The following is a 23,836-nucleotide window of genomic DNA, read 5'->3' on the forward strand; positions in this document are numbered from 1 at the left end:
GAAAGCTCAGCCACCAGATGTGATAAGGCTTGTAATGATTTTGACGCAAGCAGTGCATTTGATTGGGTGAGAATACATTGTGTATACACTGTATATCATCACATCTCCTGAACAGATGCCACAACCTCCCTTCCACATGTATCACTTATACCATTAATATAATTTTGGTACAAAGAGTATTTACAAATATAAAAGCAAAATAATAACATTCTTCACAATGATTGACTCTTCTGACCACATGACCTTGTGTTTCGTGGTTTGGTGCACTGTAAACTTACAAATGTAATCAATGCTCACATTAGACCATTGTTTGGCAATGTTAACATTCATTTAACCTTTTGAATTAGTCAAAACCTTTGAGCCATGACCAAAGCTTGAAGTGATTGTGTCAAGGAAATCCTTCCTTCTCTACCACCCTATTACATTACACACTGGTATTGCCCTAAAAGGATAGGGAAAACAAAACACGGATCGAAAGTTCTGCTCCTTGCTTCAAACTAATAGACTTCAGACATCTAATGACGGATCAAATCAATTGCAACAGTGACAGGCAATTGAGTCCACTTGATGGGAAATTTTGCCTAGATGACGGGAAATTCAGATCTGACGTTTGCATTGACTTACAGATGCAGTAAATCGCATTAAACTAACCGACCAATGCAGAAACGGATAGACCCAGATGTGTGCAAGAGCCACATTTTGCACTTCTTGGTCTATGCAAATATGGTTGCTAAATTGCCTGTTACATGTGCAAAATTGCCCAGTCATCCATGCAATGTGTGTGATCAAGGCCCTAGTTTGACATACAGAGCACTTTTCCTTTTTTTTTTTTAGCCAGAGAAATAGTTTTATTTGTAAGAGAATGAAGCTTGACTTTTGTTTGTTGATGAAAAAGCTGAGTTGCTGCAGAAGATCACTGGTCTTTTGTAAGTTCTGCAAACAATCTGTATCTGTTTCTCCTGCTGTTAAGCCGGTCATCCAGGTAGGGGTACAGAGGCATGTTTGATCGAAGCAGATGTACAGCACCACCACAAGGACTTTCATGAACACACAAAGTGACAACACATTTCCAACATGGGAGTACTCTCCTTCACCTTCGTTTCATCCAGGTAGGGGTACAGAGGCATGTTTGAACGAAGCAGAAGTACAGCACCACCACAAGGACTTTCATGAACACACAAAGTGACAACACATTTCCAACATGGGAGTACTCTCCTTCACCTTCGTTTTGATCAGCTTGTTTGCCTCCAACAAATCTTCAGGGTTCTTACTTTTCAATAACATGGCTAAAAGCTTTGACTTTTTCTCATCATCAAACACTGGGTTTTTTTGGACGAGCAGGAGGAGAAGGAATCTGGGTCCTGTCCATAGGGATCACAGGATCAGACTGAACAATTCCTTGTCTCTTTAGAATCTTGTAGGCATCTTTGATCAGAGCACTTTACCAAGCATTCCCATTAGATGCCATATTTGTGACCGGATGAAATACTACCTTTTAGGATAGTTAAGGGTCAGATAGATAGACATCTAATGTTGTTTATAAACGGTAATGATATTTGCATGAACTATGCGAAATGTTCTTAATATGTTGATATACACAAACTAAAATAATTGTTGTTTTCCAATTCCTTTCCAGGTCATTTTGGTTCTTCCGTTGCATCATACTTCATATTCCTGCGCTGGATGTATGGAATCAACATGATTCTTTTTGGGCTCACCTTTGGCCTTGTCATGGTGCCTGAGGTAACGATATGTATTGTGTTTCAGAAGATCTGTAATGCATTTAAGTAGATTTGTAAAGATTTGATCCTCTAACTGAAATCTTACAAAATATTTCAGGACCACTTAAAATATTCAACAAAAGGATGTCGTGTTTTTATGGATGAACTATAATTATTTGTTTCATTCTTCTTGAGAATATATCCAACTAGTGGATTATGTGCTTTAAAATAAATATTCCTTAATCCCACATTCTGCACTTCTCTAATCCCTTTCCCAAATTAATGTTCCTAGAATCTGTCATAACATTGTATTGAAAGTTAAATGAATAAATGCGAGAAATAACAATTATGCAGTTTGCGAGCAAACACATTTGTAATGGTTATGTGTAGAGAAATTCTTGTGGTGGATTTAAGGAAATGAGTCTCATGAGTCTTTATGTTATGTTATGTTAAATTGAATTATACTGTGCACCGTTACTATTTGCATGGTCTCCAGGCGCTGATGTGGCTCTGAACGAAAGTGGGTTGGGTAGGTTAGTGAGGGTAGAGGGATAGAATAGGGGTTGTGCTATTCTGTTGGTGCTTGCAGAACCAGTAGAAACTGGTGTCTCTGCCTGTTGACTTTCTGAGTATGATTGAATTGTGCACACTGAGGTTATTATGTCAGGAGTGGTAACATTCAGTGTCTGGTTTGTTTGTTTGTGTAAGTTTGTTCTTTTGGCAGATGTGTGGGTTGAGTGTTGTGTGTGGTATGGCTGGCGCGTTAGGTCATGTGAGGTATGTGTGGGGTTTGCTGGAGAGGAGCGAGGTACAGGGGTGGTTAGTGGTTAATACAGTGTGATTGTTTTATCATAACTTCCAGGATCTGTACTGTCCCCCGATTGTCTTGGTTGTAAGGTGATAGTTGTGGGAGGTACACGTTGTTATGCTAGTTTTATTGAGTTGCATAGCCAGGTTTTCAGTTGTTTTCTGAAGGAAAGATGATCTTCGGTCGTTCTTATTTCCGTGAGGATTGAGTTCCATAGATTGGCTATTAAATGGGAGAATGATGTTCCTCCGAATTTCCTTTTTTTGTAGTGTTTTGTTTCAATTTGGAGGTCATTGCTTTATCTTAGGTTTCTTACTGGTTGGTAGTGGTTGATTTTGGCTAGGAGGAATTTGGCTCCTTGTCCTTGCAGTGATTTGTGTGTGAAACAGAAAGCTTTGAAGTTAATTCGTTTATTTCCTGGGAGCCCGTGTAGGCTTTTCATGGTTGGTATGATGTGGTCTCTTCTCATTAGTTTCAGGAGAATCCTTACTGCAGTATTTTGGATATGTTGGAGTTTTTTAATGAGATGTTCTGGCATTCTGAGGTAGAGGCTCTTTGCGTATTCAATTTTTGGTAATACTAAGGTGATAATTGAGAGGGTTCTGCATTTGCAAGTAGAGGTGGGGGAGGATCCCTATAGAATCATTGAATTGCTATTGCTTAGAATTGTGGTTCTAGTAAGAGTCTGTTGCCCATGAGTATTCCCAGGTTTTTTATTTCTGCAGATGCCCCCGGTTGGTTTCCCATACCTGGTGGTCAGTTCAGTTTTGTGTCTGTTGTGTTATACTCTAGGGGGAGATCATTATTTCTGTTCTGGCTGGGTTTAGTTTGACATTGTGGATTGTCATCCAGGTTTATATGTCTGTGAGGCATTTGTTGAGGGTGTTCGAGTCTCGGTTTGAGGGTATCTTGAAGATGAGTTGGGTATTCTCTGTGTAGGTGAAGGCGTTCCGTTAATGGGTTTGAATGAGTTTCATTAAGGGGGACAAGTATATGTTGGAAAGGAGGGAGGAGAGGTTGGAACCTTGTGGTACACTGCAGTAGATCTTTTTAGAAGTAAATGGCAGTAGGTATGTTCTTTCAGTTCGGTTAGTGGCAAAGGATTTTAGCCATTGTAGATTGTAGTCTTTTACAGCGTATTCCGTGAGTCTCTGGATTAGTGTTGTGTGCCGAAGGCAGCTCATATGTCCAGTAGTATGATGGCCGATCAGGTGCTGCTGTCTGCATTTATTTTTATGTCATCCCATATTGATAGAAGTGCTGATTCCATTCCTCATGGGTCTGAAGCCAACTTGGAAATGGTTGAGTATTCCTTTGGTTTCTATGCGGTTGAATAGGATTGTGAAGATGCCGTTCTTCAATGTTGTTACTGGGTAGGGTAGATTCAATATAGGTCTGTATTTGGTAGGGTCTTCCGCACTTCCTGTTTTATTTTTTAGGAGGGGCATGATGTATGCTGATTTGAAGGTTTTATGTACTATTCCTGCGTGTACGGATGGGTTAATCAATAGCCGGAAGTAAAATGCTGGGGTTCTATACTTGGGAATTTCTTTGAGGAAGCCTGGTGGGCATGAGGGATCCAGCGAGGTTGATGTATTTTATTAGTGGGTTGAAAGCTTCTTCATGTATGGGGTTGAAACGGTTGAGTATTGCTGGATTCTTGTGGCGTAGTATGATTTATTTGTTTTAAGGACTGCTGATTTGTACATTCTGAGGTCTTGTTGGTATTTAACTTTGTCCACTTGGTTGTAATGGTTTCTTCGTAGTTTTTCCAGGTTGCGGTTTGTTTTTCTGAGTTCCCTCAATGAATTCTTCTGTGAACCATCTTGCTGCCATTTATTTTCCACTAGCTTTGAAGGGTTTTGCTGGTGCTATTTGGTCTAAGGCCTCTGTGATCCCGGCATCGAGTTTTTTTTTACTGAGTCTAGAGTCATTCTGTTTAGCTGGGAGATGTATGGTTTGGTTGATTCCATCAGTTTTGTCAGGGATTCCACATCAAGACTTTTCCAGTTTCTTTTGTTAGTAGCATGCAGTTTTGTGTTTCCGGGCAGTATGTGGTTTGGAAGTTTGATGGTGAATGTGATCAAGTGGTGATCACTCCATATGACTAGCACCAGTGGGGTATTGGTCGAGAGTCTGTCTCTGCACAAAATTGTGTTCAAGGGGTGTCCAGCACCATTGGAGGGTGCGTTCACTATTTGCTTGAAGTGGGGTGCTTCCGGTAGGGTGCTAAGGGAGTTTGCTATGGATTTGTTTTCTCATTCGAACCAGATGTTGAAATCTTCCAGAGCAATTATGTTATCATGTTAAGTGTAAAGGTTGGCAATGGAGTCAGTGAGCTTCATTACAAAATTCAGGTTGTAGAATGGCAGCCTGTAGAGCACGAGGATCAGTAAGTTGGCTTGCACATTGAGCTTGAAGTTGATTAGGAGAGATGTTCAGTCTTCTATGTCAGTTGGGAGAATGCTGTGGCACAGATGTCGTCTGCACCATTGTGATTCCACCTCCTCTTCAGTTTTCTCTGTTGGCGTGTATTCAATTGAAGTTGTTTGGTATGGCTTCACGGGTGATTGTTTTGTAATTTCCGGATAGCTATGTTTCTGTGAAAAAGAGTGCATTGGTTCCGCCCTCGCTTAGGAGGTCATACATTTCTGTTTTCTCCTTCGCCATGGAGTTTACGTTGAGTAAGCTACAGTGTTGTGTGTTTGTTTTTCCTTGTTTATTTTTGCTTATCCTTTCTTGTGTCTCAGTCTGGGTGGTGTTTGATGGGTTTTATTTTCCTGATATTCTCTCTTGGATGAGGCTGTTGTTCACTGATATTGTGGTTGGGGTCTATGTCTCTTCGTTGAGGAGCTTGATTAAATTGACGGAAGGGTTTCTTAGTTCTGGTTCGTATTGATGGATTTTTTGTTTGTACGTGTGGTCTTTTTTTTCCAATCTTTGTTTAAGGGGTGGGGATGGCTATTGATTCAAGTTTGACTCTGATTCTTGTTGGGGTCTTTCCAAAAATGTTTTTTGAGTTGCTGTGTTCTGTGTGTTGTGATGTGAGCTTTGGCGTCCTGTTGGGGTCCAGGTTTGTTTGGGTCCTTGCTCACAGGTTTTGGGTTGTTGTTTATTTTCTGTTAAGGTAGGGTTGCAGGTGGAGAGATAGCGTGAGATGTACTCTGTTGTTGTTTTTGTCTTCGTCTGTTTCCTTAGTCCGTTTAGTGCTGTCTGCAGGGGGTTTTGGGGTGTTGCAAATTCTGTTAGGTGGTTTCTGTTCTGCAGGGGTGCAGTTTCCTTGCTATTTCTGTTTTCCTTTCTTGTTTTTTGTCTTTCTTGTATCGTGTCATGTTTGTGGTCTATGTCAATTGTTCTGTGGTTAGGGCTTGCGGTATATTCCAGGGTTAGCTGCCCTGTGGGGTGGCTTTTTTTTGTAACTTTGAGTTAGCGGTGGGATGCTCTGCTATAGCGTAAGGGGGTGTCTGCCTCACAGTGGCTTTAAGTATTACCCTCTGTTGCCGAGACAGAGTTGGATTGGAAAACATTGTAGTTTATTCCAGCGACAGATGCCCTCCTGGGTCAGTTATTTCATCGGTTCCAGTTGGATTGGTTTGTTTTGGCGCTCCCTTGTTTCCGTTTAAATTGATATGTCCCATCGTACAGTGGTGTCTGTCTTGCTGTGTTTGTTGTGTTGTGCCTTTGTTTTGAGTTTGTGAAATGTATGTGCTAGTATGGGGTGGTTGTATCTCAGTCTGAGAGTCTGATGGGGCTTGGCAGCTTCAGGTCGCTGCCGTACTTATGGCTGTGTAGTGTTCGCCATGGAGAAAACCTCTTTGTGGCGGTTGTATTTCCATCTCAGAGTTAGTTTTGTTATGGCTCCTGATCCCCTTGTGTTGATGAGTGACTTAGATTGGATTCATTCTCCCGATGGTTTGGTCTTCCCTTATGGGGTCCTGCATAATTTGTATGGTCACTGTGGTGTATGTCTCTATGGTGGTTGCTTCTCAGTTTCAAAGTCTCCTGGGGCTTTGGCCCCTTAGGTTCCTGGGGTTTTTGAGGCTGTGTGGAGTTCACAGTGGCAAAGGCTCTCTGTGGTGGTTGTATTAGCGTCTCCGGGTTTCTTTTTGTGGCACCTGATCCCCTTTTATTGATAAGTGACTTAGATTTGGTTTTATTCGCCCAATGGTTTGCTCTTCCCTTGTGGGGTCCTGTATAGTTAACTGCTTCACAGCGGCAAATGCCTCTCTGTCGTGGTTGTATTTCAGATTCAGAGTCTCATGGGGCTTGGGAGCTTCTGGTTGCTATGATCTTGTAGTTGCAGTTGTATTTGTATTGGGTTCACAATGGTGAAAACCTTCCTGTTGTGGCCTAATATTAGGAGGCTGCAGAATGTAACCAGCCTTGGCTTTGGTTTTATTCTCCAAATGGTTTGATTTTCCCTGGTGGGGTCATGTGTAGTTATCAGCTTCAGAGTGGGGAATGCCTCTCTGTGGTGATCGTGTTTCAGACTCAGTCTTGGCAGCTTCTGGTCAATGGGATTTGTTAGTTGTGTTTGTATCGGGTTCACAGTGGCAAAGGGCTCCCTGTGGTGGCTGCAAAATGTAACCAGTCTTACGTCAGAGCTGTGCTGTGCAGAGGGAATACGATGTGGTGTAGCTCAGAACAACTAAAGTCAAGTGAAACCAAGTACGAATTAGAGCTGTTGTAGGTGAAGAATGTACTGTGGTGGTACACAGTATTATCTAGATTCAGAAGGCAACATTAGAGCTGTGTCAAAGTCCCTTACCTGTGTATCGCTGCAGATGGCCACCGTTATACTTTGCAGGCATTGGACGTGTGGCAAGTTCCAGAACATTGGAGAACAATCCAGAGGGCACCCAGATTCAACACAATGGGGCTCATTCTGAGTTTCCTGGTATCCCGCCGGTAATTCCGGCGGGATACTGGGAAACTACCGTACCGTCTCTGCCACCCGATATCCCAGTAGTACCGGGATATTGCGGGCGGCGGCGATGCCGGTAACTCCCCATTCCGTATTACCATTAGAGCTGAGTGCAGTGTCGCCAGGGAACACGTGCCCCACCATGATGGTGGGAGGTGCATGTACGCCCGTTTGCCACAGACCCAGTAAGTGTCCATTAAGGCTGCTGTTCCTTTCTTCATATCTGGGATCATCAGGCCTTTACTGCAGTTCGTGTTTCTTCCCATGTCGACTTTCTCTTCTCCCAAGAAGCAAAGTTCATTTGAGATTTCTTTCTGTAGTTTGAATGCTTTTTCTATAGTGCTCATCCAGGTTAATTTTGCTATATGTTCTGACCAGACTGTGGTACATGTTTTCGCAATCCATTGTAGTTTTTCAGTCGGTAGCCCTCGCAGTGATTCAGCCTTGCACGTAACCACATCATCTTTCCATTTGTTTTCCAAAAAAAGTGTTCCTTTTATTACGAAGAACGGTTCTTTTAAACACACCACTCCTTTGGCTCTCGAGTAGCACGTTCTATCGTTCTGCAGCATTTCAAAAGATACCGGGTGTGCCTGGAAGGTGTTCTTAATTCTGCACAGGGTGAGATGGAGGAGACACTGGGCATCTGCGAGAGGCAATTCTTGTGGCATTAAAACTTTAGGTGTGCCTGATGCATGGGGGATCAGTGAGCACACGTAGCAACTTTCATTAGTCGTTCATTTAACTGTGGAGCTCATGTCTGCATACCATTTATTCGACTGGTATGGGTGCCTGGGATCTTCTATTGTATCTAGTCCCAGGCCATAGTATTCGTCATATCTCTTCCTACCCATCTCCCTCCTCCTTCTCCTGCTTTTAAGAAATGTTTTTGCATTTCTGGCTGCATGCAATAGGGACTCCCTTTCCCCGTCCCCCCCTTCTCCTCGTACAGAGTCATAAATTTGTCAGCCATTTCAATATTTTCTTTCATTCTCTCTGTGGTGTAGTCATTTTCTCTAGGAGGATTAGTTGTCGTTGTGGACAGGGTAGTAGTGGTGTCATATAGCCATGATATAACAGATGGATGCCGGTCATTTAAGTCATGTACACTAACATGTATAGCATTGTGTTGGGGCTTCGGAGGGGTGGTTGACTTGCCTGGTCTGGGTGGGGGCCATACCCCCATGCCAGCTGGAAACCATCCCATATTAAATAGTTACCCTCCTTAAATGTTTTGCTTGCATTTTCCATGTTGGTCCCATTACCTCCCCCCTCATTTATCTCAATGCAGATACATGCTATTATCCAATAGAGTATCAGGCCAAACATGAGTGTGAAGAATATAATTGCACAGACAGTCAAACCCCATTCATATGAGTATGTTCGTAAAATCAAAAGTAACATTTCTACTCCTAGCGTCCCTATTTCTAGTTGTTGCAGGCTGCCTGTTGGTTGCCATGGTTTCTCCTATATGTTAAAACATAAAAGACATATTAAGCATATAGTTGCAATTATATTTGCATTTCCAACTTTGGAATGATGATCGAGAGAGAGAGAGAGAGAGAGAGAGAAAAAGAAAGAGAGCAAGAGAAAAAGAAAGAGAGAGAGAGAGAGAAAGAGAAAAAGAAAGAGAGAAAAAGAGAAAGAAAAGAAGAGAGAAAGAAAGGAAGAGAGAAAGAGAGAGAGAAAGAGAGAGAGAGAAAGAAAGGAAGTGAAAAAGAGAGAGAGAGAGAGAGAGAGAGAGAGAGAGAGAGAGAGAGAGAAAGAAAGACAGGTCATTTCCAGTCACTACTGTTTTACTTCTTGCTGTAAACATGGTCATAATACAGTTGTCATTCAGTAAACCTGGCATGCTCAAGCTTTTTTTTTTTACACAATTACTGTTTTATTCTTGCATATTTTCCCTGTCAGGGCTCGCTGCACTTTCTTCTGGTCCCACATTGTCATAGGCTTTTTGGACGTCTGTTAAATGTATCCAATATCTCAAGCCCTTCACTCTCACCGCCGTGGGCATGCAAAACACTACTTCGTATGGGCCATGAAATCTTGGAGCATTCCACCTACGAACGAAACTCCTAACATAGACCATCTCACCTGGTTCTAGCTGACCCGTTGGGTTTTCTTGTTCTGGAGTACGTGTTTCACCTTCCCCATCACTTATGAATGGTGGGGTGAGTTGTTTTGCTATCATGCGTGCTGCCTTAGTGAGCTTTGTCAGGTAATCGTTGAATTCCTCTCCTAGTACAGTAGCGCTTCTGTGTGCATCTGAATGTCTACGGAGAGGTGAATGTGCTGTGTGCATTCGTCTCCCTGTTACAATCTCATGTGGTGACAAATGGTGGTCTTTGCTGGGCTGATTCCTCAGCTCAAACAAGGCCAAGGGGAGACAATGCACCCAGTTTTTCTTAAGGGTGAAACACAATTTTGAGAGTCTTCCTTTTAGTAGTCCGTTTATCTTTTCTACCATGCCGTTATTTTGCGGGTGATAAATTGAGCATAATTTGTGTTTGATTACTAGCATTGATGTTACTTCTTTGAAGAGATGATTCACAAAATGTGTGCCGTTGTCAGAGCGAATTATGTCGCAAATTCCCCAGCGGGGGAATACTTCCCACATTAGAAACTTTGCAGCGCTCTTAGCATCTGGTCGGGCACAGGGACCTGCCTCTACCCATCGTGAAAAGGGGCAAACTACCACTATCATGTACCTTGCTCCGTTGCACCTTTCACCCATGTCTGCATAATCTATATGCAGCTCTCTGAACGGTCCTACCAGCTTGGATATCGTTCCTCTCAGTGTCCTTAGAGTCATGCCAGAGTTGTATATCTGGCACGTTGTGCATTCCATTGTTAGCTTGGATAGTTGTTCCTGCAACCCTGGAATGAACCAGTGTTCCTGTATCTCAGCAGCAATGTGTTGTCTTGCATTGTGGGCCGGGAAGTGTAGCTGCTGGAATGCTATTTCTAATAACTTAGTTGGCATAACTACTTTACCTGTGTTGTTTTGCCACCATAATAAATCAGTGGCTGACTGGCTACACCCTCTTTTTGTCCACAATTCCTTTTCGTCCTCAGTTGCCCCTTCCTGTAACTCCAATATTTGAGATACTGGCATGGTATTGTACGCGTCTGGAAAATCGTCCTCCGATTCTTTCCGCACTAAGTACTCACCTGTTCTTTCTTTTGTTAGATATGATGCTTCTTTGGCGGCTGCGTCTGTTGCCGCGTTTCCCAAAGAGACAAAGTCTGTATTATTGGTGTGGGCGTGACATTTTACTTTTGCTACCATGGTGGGTACTTTCAATGCTTCTATGAGTTCCTTTAGGAGTTCTGCATGCTGTACGGGCAAGCCATCTGCCCTGTTGAACCCCCTTCTTCCCCACCTGGCAAGCCCTCCATGTACTGTTGTGGCCATGTATGCTGAATCTGTGTAAATTGTCACGGCGCACCCTTTTGACGCACGTAGTGCTTCAATTAATGCTACTAGTTCTGCTGCCTGTGCTGAGAAATGGGCGGGCAGTCACTGTTGTATTAGGACCTCATACTCACCTTCTTCCATTCGCTAGACCTCCACCCCCACATGCTTTTCTCCAGTTTCTGAATTTATGGAAGCTGACCCATCTATAAAAAATATCTCACCTTCAGCCAGTGCGTTTTCACTCACTACAGTTGTTCCATTTTCCTCACCCTGATATTTTGCACAGTCATGTGCCTGTACATCCTCCACAGTGTATGGTTCTGAGATGAATCTTGTGGGGTTGACTACTTTGCACCTTACTACATGTATATTGGTGCTTGACAGTATTACCTCATATGCAGTGGGTCTCTGTGTGGTTAACGTGCTTTTTGATAGCTCTAGTATGGCGAACAATGAATGTTCTACATACAGTGTCAGAGAGCACCCCATTACTATGGTGGCACTTTTTTCAATGGCGAACGCGGCGGCTGCGAGGGCCTGTTCGCACGCGAAGTGTCCCTGCATTACTGCGTCTAATGTCCCGCTGTAGTATGCCAGAGGCTTGTGACCTAGTGATGTTTTCTGTGTTAGGACTGCTGTCATGAGTGTTCCCTTGCAGTGCGAGAACAGGTAGAACTCGCGTTCATAATCTGGGTTCGCGAGCACTGGTGCGCTTGAAATGAGTTCTTTGAGTGATGTGAATGCATCACACAATTCTGAGTCCCACTTTATCTCTGTATTTTCTTTCTGTGCTTCTTTGAGTGCCTGGAGCAATGGGCGTGTGTATGCAGCATAGTCTAATATCCATGCAAGACAATAGTTGCACATCCCTAGGAATTTTTGCATGTCTTTCACTGTCTTTGGTCTCCCTACAGCCGAGATGGCTGCCACTCTGTCTGGGATTATTTTCTTACCATCTTTTGAGATCAATTGCCCTAGGTATAGCACTTCTCGTTGACAGTATTGCAACTTTTCTTTGTCCACCTGGTACCCCTTTTGGGCTAGTAATGTCAAAAGGGCAATGGAGTCTTTTCTACATTCTTCCTCGTTTTTGCTGCAAATCAACAAATCATCCACGTACTGTATTATCGTGCTGTCGGCTGTCATGTTCCCAAGATCTTCGTGCAATATTCTGTTGAATATGCTGGGACTTTCGCAATAACCCTGGGGCAATCTACAGTGTTCATACCTCCTCCCCCCTAGGGTGAATGCTGTCAGGTATCTGCATTCTTCTGAGAAGGGTATTGAAAAGAATGCATTTTTCAAATCCACCACGGTGAAGTGGGATGCTTCTTTTGGGATGCTGCATAGAATAGATGCTGGGTTTGGGACCAAAGGGAACTCTTTCTGAATGACGTCATTTAGTGGGCGTAGGTCCTGGATCATCCTCCAGGACCCTCCTTTTGCTTTTTTGATTGGGTAAATACATGTGTTACATGGGGAGTTTGAGGGTACTATTATCCCCTGTGTGAGTAGAGCATTTATTGTTTCTTTTATTCCTTCTTCTGCTTCCCAGGACAGGGGGTGTTGTTTGACCCGGGGCAGAAGTGCTCCAGGCTCAAGGTTGATCTTCACTGGTGTGACTCTGCGTAGCAGTCCTATGTCATGCGGACCTGTTGTCCACAACTGCCAGGGCACCAACTGCATGTCATCATTAAAGAATGAAGGTGGGGCCCCCACTACCACCATTAACTGTACTGGCACCTGCCTCTGCTGTATCATTATTTCACAAGGGATGGCTATTTCCATAATGATTTATCCATCACTCTCTGAATCTGTGAAAAGTTCCTCGTCTGACAAATCTTGTAGTGCAATGTCAGCGTTTATGCATAATACTGTACGCCACTCACAGCCATGTATGTCCATTGCAATTACAGCTATTCTTTTGGCTGCGATTTGTACTGCATGTATGTCCAGTGACATCACTGTCCCTGGCATTATCGCGGGGCGGGCTATTGGGCGGAAAACAAATTCTGCTGGTACTCTCCACTCCAGTTTTTTCAACTCTGGGACAACCCGTGCCAATGTTTTAACCCATGGATGAACATATCTGGGTCCACGGGTATGTCGCGCAAACCTGGGCATGTTGCTCTCGAATATATCGCTAGCATCACGCCATCCCTGGCGTTGAACAAACAATCCCTCCTTTCTTGGTAAAAGAAATAGTCATGTTGAGCTTACTGAGGAGATCCATTCCCAGCAGTTTGACAGGGGATTGCTCATAATACAATAGGGGTGCTCTTACTGTTTTTCCCCCCACTGTCACGTCCAAATCTTCTGTGTAAGGAACTTCGACCACCGCCCCAGAGAACCCCTGCATCTCCAATTTACGATTAGATAGTGGAAACCGGCCTTCACTTATAAATGATTTTTCGGCTCCCGAATCTACCATAAAGATTAATTGTTTATTTCCTATCTCTGCCCCTATCAATGGTTCCTCGCTTGCATTGAAGGTTGTCGATAGGATTGGACACGCGAGTGTTCTCTGTGGGCTGTCCTATGCTGGATACCTGGTTGTACCCCCCTGGCTGAAAACGTTACCTGATACTACAGCTACTCCTCCATATGGTGAAGGGGTTGTTTTGAGTGTAGGGAAGGTGCTCACTGCTTTGTGGATGTTGTTGAACGTTGTGTGGTCGTTCCCTGTATTGCTCTTGCCCCCATTGGTCTTGCTGTTCTCTTCCCCCGTCCCGGGGCAATCCATATGGGCTCCCCGGATGGGGGTGCCCGTAATATTGGTCATCTTGGTAACCTGGGTTAGGCCTGCTTCTGCACTCGTGTGAGAAATGTCTCCACCTCCCACAATTCCAACAGTTTCCTTGTCCCCCTCTGGGTCCCGGCCCCCCATTTCTGCCATTACCTCCGTATCCCTGTCCACCTCCGTGTCGCCCTCTGTACCCACCTCTCCTGTTGCTGGGGTGCCACACTTGCCACTGCTGCCCTCCATATTCCTCCTGTCCATTCCACTGTCTTTGCCCGTTGTCTGCCCAATTTGCAGCCATCCTCCCCTGTATCACTACCAGTCCCTCCTCCTCCTCCGTGTCTCTATCGTGTGGGAGTGCTGCTACAGCTGCAGCGACCTTCACCAGTTTTGTTTGTACTAACTTGGCCTCGTCTGCCAGCCTTTTTTGTGCCACCTCCTTCTCCCTTTCTTTGATTCTTTTGCAATGGTGCACTATTATGCTCTGTATCTCTGGCCATCCTTTTGCTTCAACCCCTGCTATTTTGTCAAGCGCTTTTTGCACTTCTTTTGGGAGCCCCCTCTTTATTATGAAATAAAATAATGATGTTGACTGGTCATATGGTGTGCCCATTTCAGCTCTCCACATCTCCTGTACTCGAAAAATGTAATCCATAACCTCTTCCCCATCGTTCATAGTGCATTGCATTACTGACTGTAAATCTGGCGTGTCTGGGAATGTTTCCCTTAATGCGTCCCAAACGCGTGCGCGCACTGTATTGAAGGCAGCGCCATCATGTCTGTCACTATCCAGTGTTATTCCCGGGAAACCTGCTTTTGCCCACACCCGGTCTGATTGGTCACCTACTGCTGAAACAAGTGAACTTTTAACATCTCCTATGGCCAGGGGCACTCCTGCGGTGTGCTTCACGAAGGCATATATCCACTTGCTAGCTCCGCCTGATAGCGGGGGCAGTGATTTTAGTAAGTTTGCCTTATCCATCTATGCCCAGTGTATATAATTTGGTCTTCCCGCCCCCCGATGTATTAGTGGGAGTTGTAAGCGTCCCTTACTTCCTTTCCCAATACTCACCTTTGTTCCTTTCTTCCCCACCATAGCTATCCTTCTCATCCTGTTTCTCAATCTCTGCGTCCACTCCTGTTCCATTGTCCTCCCCAGCGGTGTCTGCCCGAATTCCAGTAAACTTCCTCCTGCAGCCATTCCCAATCTCCCAGCTTCCTGCTCATCTTCTTCTATGTCACACCATAGCTCTTCTCTCCCATCACCTTCCACTTCTCCTCCCTCCACATTTCCTCTGGTATTGTTTGCTCCCACTTCTACTATCTGGGTGGGCTCCTCTTGTATCCTGAATAGTATCTCCCCTTTTTTCCACCCTTCTTCATTTGACTTATCTAAGGTGTGTGACCAGGACAGTGGCTCTGACCTTGCCGTACCGGGCTCACCTTGTTCACATATGCTTTGTATCCTCGACAACTCTTCTCTGGCTATCGAGAGCCTGGCGTCTAAGTCTTCTGTTAACTTACATATGTTTACTGGAGGGGTACTCACCTGTCCATTTGATCAGGGGCACTCATATGGTGGTGGTGTTGTTGGCCCTGCTGTGGGGGCAGGTGTACTAGTGGGCATGTATGTGGGATCACTATATCCTTCAGCAGGTGGGGGCTTATTCAGGAGTGGGTACAATCGGGTCACCTCTATCACTCCCTCTTTTCCCCCGTCCTCCTTGCCACCCTCTGCTCTTGCTGATGGGGTAGCCGTGAGGGCAGGTTGATCGAGCGTGGTGTCTATTTTCTTTGGTGGAGGTATTTCCTCGAATAATCACCACAAATCTAGTATCTCTCTCCTGTTATGAAAAAGTTTTCCTTTGTATTTTAAGAATATGCAGGTGGCTACCATGTCCAGAACGCTTTTATCAAAGGACCCTCCGTGTGGCCAAACCTGGGGGAGAACTTCCCCCTTCAGTTCCGTGACCCACTGGTCATGGTTCTTAGTTATTCTTTCTGCATGTCCCGGTAAACTTTTACGAATGTGCGCAAAGGGTGTCTCCGCCCCCATGCTTGGACCTGTGTTACTCTATTCTCTGGAGTCAATCTCTTCTATCACTATGCGTGTGTAACTGTATGCATGGGGCTTTAATCACTTTTAGGTTCTAATAATCAATCTATACCTTTACTCAACAAAAGGCATTGCTTTGTCAATTCTTACCAGGTCACACTTACATTGACCGCACCCCCTGGAAAAACACTTAAATCATTATTTTTATATAGAGACAATTGATTGCAAAAAACCATAAACACACGATGTGCACAACACACAACAGACATTCATCATACCTCAGCATACACACATAGCATTTACCCTCCCTGTCTTGCCCTTCGCCTTCTACGGCGACCCCCTCTCGCCCTCACACATCTTCGTTTATTTATATATATATATATTTTTTTTTACAGACCTTATTTTACCCCAGATAAGAGGAATTAGAGAAGAATAAGAGACTAGATAACACTAGTCGAGATAACACTACGCGGCGTCGCCTTCTACCCCCTTGCAGAGTTAGGTTCCCGGCCTCTTTTCCCTTTTTCACTCTTGTATCCTAATGGCCATATGCAAAAAAAGAGAAAGTATTAGAAGTTAAGAGTCCCCTCTATGTCCCCGACTTGTTTCCCCTTGTCCTCTAGATTTTTTCCCGTTTTTAGTATCGCTCACACTTAATACTCATGTGCCCGTCTTGATCCGAGACTCTCCGGACTTGGTCCGTCCAAGCGGTGTGGCCTCGCACTTAATGGCCCCACCCGGCTCCGGCGAGCGGTACTAAGGGTTTTTTCAAACGGGACCCGTACCCTCTCGCCCTAACTGCGTGCGCACGTCTCTGCGTACCAGTTGCCGTAGGTGGGCGGCTCTGTTGAGCGGGCGCGCCGTGCGTCTCCACTGCGACCGGGGCCGTCTCGTACCAAGGGGACAGTTTAAAGTTAAGAAATATATCACGTCTATGGGGTCACCACTGAATGTAAGCATCCCCAAAAATGCACCCCCTTAGTGAGAGGCAGTAAAGGACACACCCCAGGATGGGAATGAGACCAGGACCAAGTGCGGGTGAGATCAAAAGGGCTTTATATAAATCAATATAGGGCATGCAAAGGACTCTGCAAACTCCGAGAGCGCTCTGTCTGACAATAGCAAAGACAGGCCTACTTATTTCCAGAACACGTCATGGGTGACACAAGCTATAGGGGGCACATAATCGTGGGGATACGGTAGTGATGTTTAGGGGGTATACACAGTAGAGAGTTGCTCCTCCAGTATTGGCAGACGTTGGTGCTGCGCCACGTGGTGTTGGAAGGTCAGATGGGCTCATCGGGGTGGAGTGCCGGGCCGGACATGCCTTGTAGCGATGATTGGTAACTAAACTAATATTTGCCCTTTTGGCCACACATTCACACCCATTCGTCACACTTCATGCTTCCTTTGGCTTGTAACTCTTGTCAGCACTGACCTTAGATCAATACGCAGACAGGAACATTGATATGCAATCTGAAGTGTCCCAATACATCAGTTGTGAGGATACCTTAGGTGCAAACAATGTGGTCCCATGTGCATAGTCAGGGGCATGGGAGGGGTCACTTGACCACCCTGTCTTGGTAGATTTGGTGAGGGATGGTATTACGATCTGTTGGTACAAGGGTGGGCGCCCCCCTTTTGAGGGCCATTAACTTGGGGTTGGCGGAGATACCACTGGCCCATGGGGGGCATGTGACTAGTGCTTGAGAGATGGTGGGATTTAGGACCAGGTAGCTCGTAAGTCATGGTGTCAGGCTGTGGCGGCCTCTGACATGGGGGAGGCGGATGCATGAAATGGGTCCAGCCAGGTCGGGAGGGGGGGCGAGGCTGTGCTGTTTGAACACCAGCTATCTCTGGAAGGCCTGGGCGGGAGGAGGGGGAGATGGCCTTGCAGCTCTGTGCTCGGCATCCTGCACAAGGCGGTGTACTGTCCCGTGGGTGAGGGGCGAATAACAACACGTGGGGTCTCTAAGGGGACTCGTATGCATTTGCATTAGAGGGGATACTAACTGGGGGCCAGACCTTTAAGTACAACAATTCACATCTATAGTTGACATATGAACATGAGGTAGCGTTAGGCAGGTGTATGTGTAAAGAGAACAACACATATTATTGCATATTGTCATCAGTTATCCAGTCTTTGTACATCTTCACATTATAAACAATATATGTTGCATATTACTCTTTACCCATTCTTCTTCACGTTAGCAGCGAACGTTAGTCAACACGACATATATTACATAAATGGTTTCTACCCATTACAAGAGTCCTCGGGGTAGGCAGGGGTGTAGGGCGCCACACAGTCTAACGCTGGGGGCTTGGTACAGGCTCAGGGCATGCATGTTTGGGCTGGTTTCAGTTACTTCTTAATGTTCCCATTCATGGCTGGGGCAATGATGTACTGGGGAAGGTTAACAGCTACAGTGTTTTATTTTGTTGTTTGTTCGTGTCTGGTGGCTTGTGAGAACGAGTCCTCAGCGGATCTGCCATGCGGCAGGGGGTTGGGGAAGTGTGGGCCTCTGTGAGCGCAGCCGAGTGGGGGTCAAGCTGCAGCTTTCTGTGTGTACGTTGGCTCTGCCTGGGTTATGTCTAAACATTTCTAACAAAATGGAGTTAGCTTAGTACAAGATGGCGTCTGTGCTCTGCCACATAATGTGGTGGTGCAGCCTCACGTGTCGGTCTGCAGCTATCCCGCTGCCTGGGTCCGGGGCCGGTGGGCTGCAGACGAGTCATGAGTCTTCACCGGGGTAGGAGATGTAGTGGAGAGGGGGGGTCCTATTGACCTGTCCTCCCCTACATTTCCCCCCTTTCATTACTTAACTAATGAATACCTTAGCTCCCCCAACCGCTCGCGCTCCTTCTCAGCTAACACTGCTTCTTCCCAGGCCGGTGTTCCCTTTATTGGCATCCAAGCCCTGCAAACCCCTCGGACGCTTTCCCCCCTTCTAGCATACTCATCTGGTGTGCAGGTCATGTATATACATCACCCGTCTCCTTCCAGGTCCACCCATACCTCTGTATGCCATTCTAGTTCCAGGGGCTCTTTTATTGTGGTATGATATAACCTATCCACTATATCCCCATCAAAATATTTAGGTACCATCTGTGGTTATTCCTCCAGGGATTACTCATGGGACAGGGCCGGCTGTTTTCGCTGCTGACTGCACTACCCTCATGACATGGATTGCTGCCATTCCCCAGGCACACTACTGCTTGATAGTGCCAGTCATGTTGCCATGCCCATTGGATACAATGCCCCAGGCAACGTCTGCAGAGAGGTCACAGGCACTCTACTGATGCCCATGTTACTTTACCACTCTACATACTAACTGCAGGACATGGGCTTGCAGGTATGGCACATAAGGCATTACTGTGCCTGTGCCTGGCCACTTTAATTCTGTCTGCACTAATTACAGCGCCTTGCCCTTTGTTAAGGCCCTGTGGGTAGTGCACCTGGATCAAATCCAAAACTCTAGGACTGTTGGATTTTAAAGGCATCCGTCATGAAACAATTGGACATCAATATTTAGGTTTATTATTGGGTCAAGTCAGGGATTTAATAATAGAAAATAATGCTTCCAGCCCAGCCCAGCCCTGTTCTCCCTCAAATTACCCTAAATATAATTTTAAGAGTGCCAATAATGTTTTAAAGAATTAATATCTCATCCTATAAATATAAAATAAAATACTATGCCAATTCATGTTTTGGGTGACGTGGGGTGGAGGGCATACTCCTTTTAGAATATGGCTGAAATGCTGTAGCACATTTTTAGCGGTTCGCCAACGACGCAGATGTCCTCGACAGTAAAGTGGTTAACTTACTGATTGGAAATAGAAACATAGGGTCTTATTCACAGAAGCGTTTTATAATGGCGCAATCCCATTGAAAAACGGTCTGTGAATCAGGCCCACAGTATTTCCAAAACCAACAAATAAAAATATTGCAGCTTCTTCATTTTAATGGCGATATCTACTGACTTTGCAAATTCATATTTTTTAGACAGCTGTGGTATTTGAAAAGGTTTTCAAGTATGGCCTTTCTTACTTAAGCTTTTCAGGCTGTTTTTGTTGAAACATCATATTTTTACATTACTCCACCTTGAGATCACATGATAATGCGGTGGTGCGTGCTTGGATCTAGCAAAGAAGTCAAGTAGGACATCCGATAGAAAATATACAATCCAATATTGTCTGCTTGTGACTGGGACCCAGGGTAAGCAACTGAAGCAGGTTGCTTTTCTACTGCACAGTGCAATGAATCATAAAAGGGTATACCCAGATTTCATTATTAATTTATTTTTATTGTTTTAATTTATTGTTGCATATTTGGTAAAAACAATACCTTATACACGCATTACACAAATACAATGAATATTTCATCAAACCAATTTCATTACATGCATGGCAATCATTCACTAAGAGAAGAAGTACACACATTCATAAAACTACACCTAAATGATCTTCTCCCTGAGTTGTGACCTGTGTAAATTCACCAAGAATGTGTTTTAAAATATGTACAACAGCTAAAAGTAAATACATTTGTGCACTTGTCATAAGACTTTTCCATAGGAAATGTCCATTCACACACGCAATTGAATTGACGTGCGATTTAAAATGTACAATTATAAACTTGGTCAGTGTAGTACAGTCAATTAGCAAGTGGAAAGGTGACTCTGTGCATTGTTCTGTTCAAAGTCTGCAAGATCTGAGTTCCTGGGGTATGTTCAAATGAGGTCCTAGAATTTCTAGCATAGGTAAACAATTCAGTCTGCTGCTGAAGGAAATATTTTCAGATACAGTCACAAATTTACACTTGGGACATACTACCGACTTTGGGTATTTTATCTTTTCAGTCTTTGCAGGTCTGCAGTGTCCTGAATCGTATCCCATTTCTTGAATATGTTTTTCAAAACAGAATGAGATACCGTCCGTCTTATCTATATCCATTAATGTAATAAAATATAAGCACCTCTTTCTAAACAGTTTAGTAAAGTCATTTGTATCAGTATCTACCATTTTTCTTAGAAAGGGAGTTACACCAGAGTTGTCAGCTCTACTTATTTTTAGATATAGAGACAGGCTCTAGAGATGTAAGTAGACCACCAAGATTGGAGGCCTAGCTCCAATCTGATCACACTTATTAGAACATATTTAGGTATACATAGAGCTTCCTTTAAGAGTTGGCGCTCTAGTGTGTCCAGAGTTGTTCTACTAGTCATGTACATTCATTGTATCCCATACATAACAATTGGAGTCACCTTTAACCTTAAGAATTCTATAAAGGATATTAGTGAATATGCGCAAAACCGCCTATGAATTACTCTAATCATAGGGGTGCACATTCTTATTTTTCCTCTAATCTCTTATTCAATTGTGTAAATAAATCATTGTTGGTGAACAGAAAGCCCAAGTAACAGAAGCCATATGTTTCCTGAACTCTGGTATTGTTAACACTCCAAACATATGTTTTTATAACCTTTTATGGGAGATTACCATAATCTTGGACTTCAGAGGTTAAGTATTACAAGATTCACCTTTAAATACTTTGAAATTTCACATAAAGCCTGCTGTAAAGCAGCAGGCGTAAAGTCCAAAAGAATCAGGTCATCTGCATATGCAATGCAGCTAATACTAAGACAACCACATCTGGGAGAATACATGTTCCATTCATTAGTACAGTGCCAAAGGTCTGACATATATGGATTAAAAAGAGTCAGGGCTAGCACGCAACCTTGTTGTACTCCTTTGTTTGTTGGTTTATCTCTCAATAAATCACCTTCTGCATTTAATCTAATTTTTATACTGTTTTCGACATGGAGTAACTGCAGCATCGTCACTAGACCATGCTGCATTCCAAGTTTCTCCAGTTTACTCCATAAATTGCTAAAATCTACATTGTCGAATGTGGATGAGATATCCAATACTGGAACATATAAAGTCCTCACAGTCTTTCTCCCTGCTTGAGCTCGACACGGTGATAGTGTAATACCACTCAAAACAGTACTCACTCCTTTTCGGTAACCCATCTGCAAGGGAGTAAATATTCCCTGAATATCAATCCATTTAGAAATTTCCCTTAAAAGGAGAGTGGAAAAAATCTTTGAGGACACATCAGTTAAGGAGAGGGGATGATACCTCAGTGGGTCACTCCTAACTCCTCTTTTAAAAAGGTGCACAACAATAGTAGTCTGCCAAGATGGAGGGATACTACCCATTTTAGCAATCTCTGAAAACAGTCAGAATCGAATTTCCGACCATAGTAATGGTTCAAATTTCAGGAGACTATTCATCATTCTATCTGGCCCACAAGCACTAGAATTTCCCAAATGATTTATTACATATGTAATTTGATCTATGTCGAAATCATAGTTCCAGATGAATTCATTGGTATTTTGTATACAGTTGCTACTAACAAAGCAACTGTCATTCCAAAACGTGGTCTTGTGATGGTTCAACCCAGTCATTTTCTGATATAGTAGAAGATTGTTTACAGGCCCGATTGTTTTGTTTGAAATTTAACCTCCACCACATTGACTGAGAATTGCACTTAATTATGTCAGACAGCAGTTCTTGGTTAGTCTAAATACAAGTCAGAAGCTTGATTTCTCAAACACGACTTATACTTGTTAGTGAGAGATCGAATCTCTGTCTTTTTTCAAATGCCAATTACCCATCACTTTTTTTGCTCACCTCACATTATATCTGAGTAAGAGTTTCTTAGCGTTAATCTCTTTATTTATTATTAGAAATAGTCTTTCATCAAAATTCAATTTTTTTGAACATGAAAGAGAATGAGTTATTTATTTGAGCATTGACAATATATTAGAGAATTCACATGGTGTACACCTAAAATGTTTCTCTATTTTGTCAATAGTATACCACCACGTGGATATCGACTTATTGACTGGTTAACTATTTCTAGAAAATTGTGCTGACCTATTCCCCGAAGCATTTGTGACCAAATTGACACACTTAGATTTGTCCACAACCGGCTCCCTCTTCGAAGAAAAAACAGAGGCGGACAGAATGGCATGATCACTTCTATGGGTTTTTGTTACTTCAAGGTATCTTATTTGGAGGACATCAATATTCTCCATTAAAATATAGTCTATAATAGATTCATGGCCGATTCCAAACCCAGTTGGTGATGGTATGTCTTATTTCTTAAATAGTGTATTCAATTGATGAAAACCCCACCTTGCTAAAAAAGTTGCCCAGATACATCCATTACTGTTTTTATCACATGTGAATTCTGGCAAAAGTCACCAGACATATTAATCCACTTGCCTAGGTTTACTACGTCCAGATCTGTATGGGGGCAAACGCTGTTAAAATCGCTTGCAATAATTATTAGTCGCTTCACAGGAAGACTGGTAAAATCAACTAACACAATGTTGATGTCATTAATGATGTCATCTAGGTCTGCACAAGCAGGATTATAATAGACATTAATTACTAGGATGGAGACAGACATTTCGCCTAGGTGATCTGAAATTATGGTACATATTAGTGAGTCTGAAGTACATCCCATTTTCACTACTCTGCGGCCCTGAATGTTTCTTATTGCAGTTAGTAAACCCTTTTCGGATGACCAACGGGTCCTTTTTTAGCATAGTTATCACAATCACTAAAAACATCAAAGATCGGAGCGGACAGCAGCCATGTTTCCTGTAGGCATACAAGATCATGTTCAAGAAATGTTGTATTAATTTCTTCATCTAGAAAACTATTATGGCCTCGTATGTTCCAAGATAACATTTATTATGTACTTTTATTTTCACACTGAACCTTGGGAAGGAAGGAATTTGAGCAATGATGTAAGCAGGGCCCAACCAGCTGGTTCAAAATCAATAGTGACTTGCCTCCTCCACCTTCACTTTAAAAACATTTTATATTCAGATTCTAAGTAATCCCTTTACACTTATTTATCCCTCGCTCATCCTCATTAATGACCAACCTTTTCTCATAAAAATCACACCCCCCTTTTTAGGAACTCAGCATGACAACTTCACATTTAACTAATTCTTTACGATCATACAATCACACACACTTCAAATCTTTGGATGCTATTGTTGACAGTTCAGGTATCAATGATAATAGGGACAGAATTTTAGACCTATTTAAAGTTAAATTTATTTCATTAGCCATTACTGATTCAAAAACAAA

At 43.5% G+C, this 23,836-nt stretch overlaps 1 protein-coding gene across 1 annotated transcript in view; it reads left to right on the top strand.

Moving 5' to 3' along the window:
- Window positions 1–23,836, top strand: part of LOC138510811 (transmembrane channel-like protein 1) — a 534,459-nt gene that overhangs the window by 177,803 nt on the left and 332,820 nt on the right. The window contains exon 4 of the mRNA XM_069626507.1: window positions 1,637–1,743. Coding sequence (XP_069482608.1) covers window positions 1,637–1,743 — 107 coding nt within the window. The remainder of the gene's footprint in view (window positions 1–1,636; window positions 1,744–23,836) is intronic.

This window comes from Ambystoma mexicanum, chromosome 6p (assembly GCF_040938575.1).
Source record: "Ambystoma mexicanum isolate Mex_15411 chromosome 6p, UKY_AmexF1_1, whole genome shotgun sequence".
In the NCBI taxonomy this organism is placed as follows: domain Eukaryota; kingdom Metazoa; phylum Chordata; class Amphibia; order Caudata; family Ambystomatidae; genus Ambystoma; species Ambystoma mexicanum.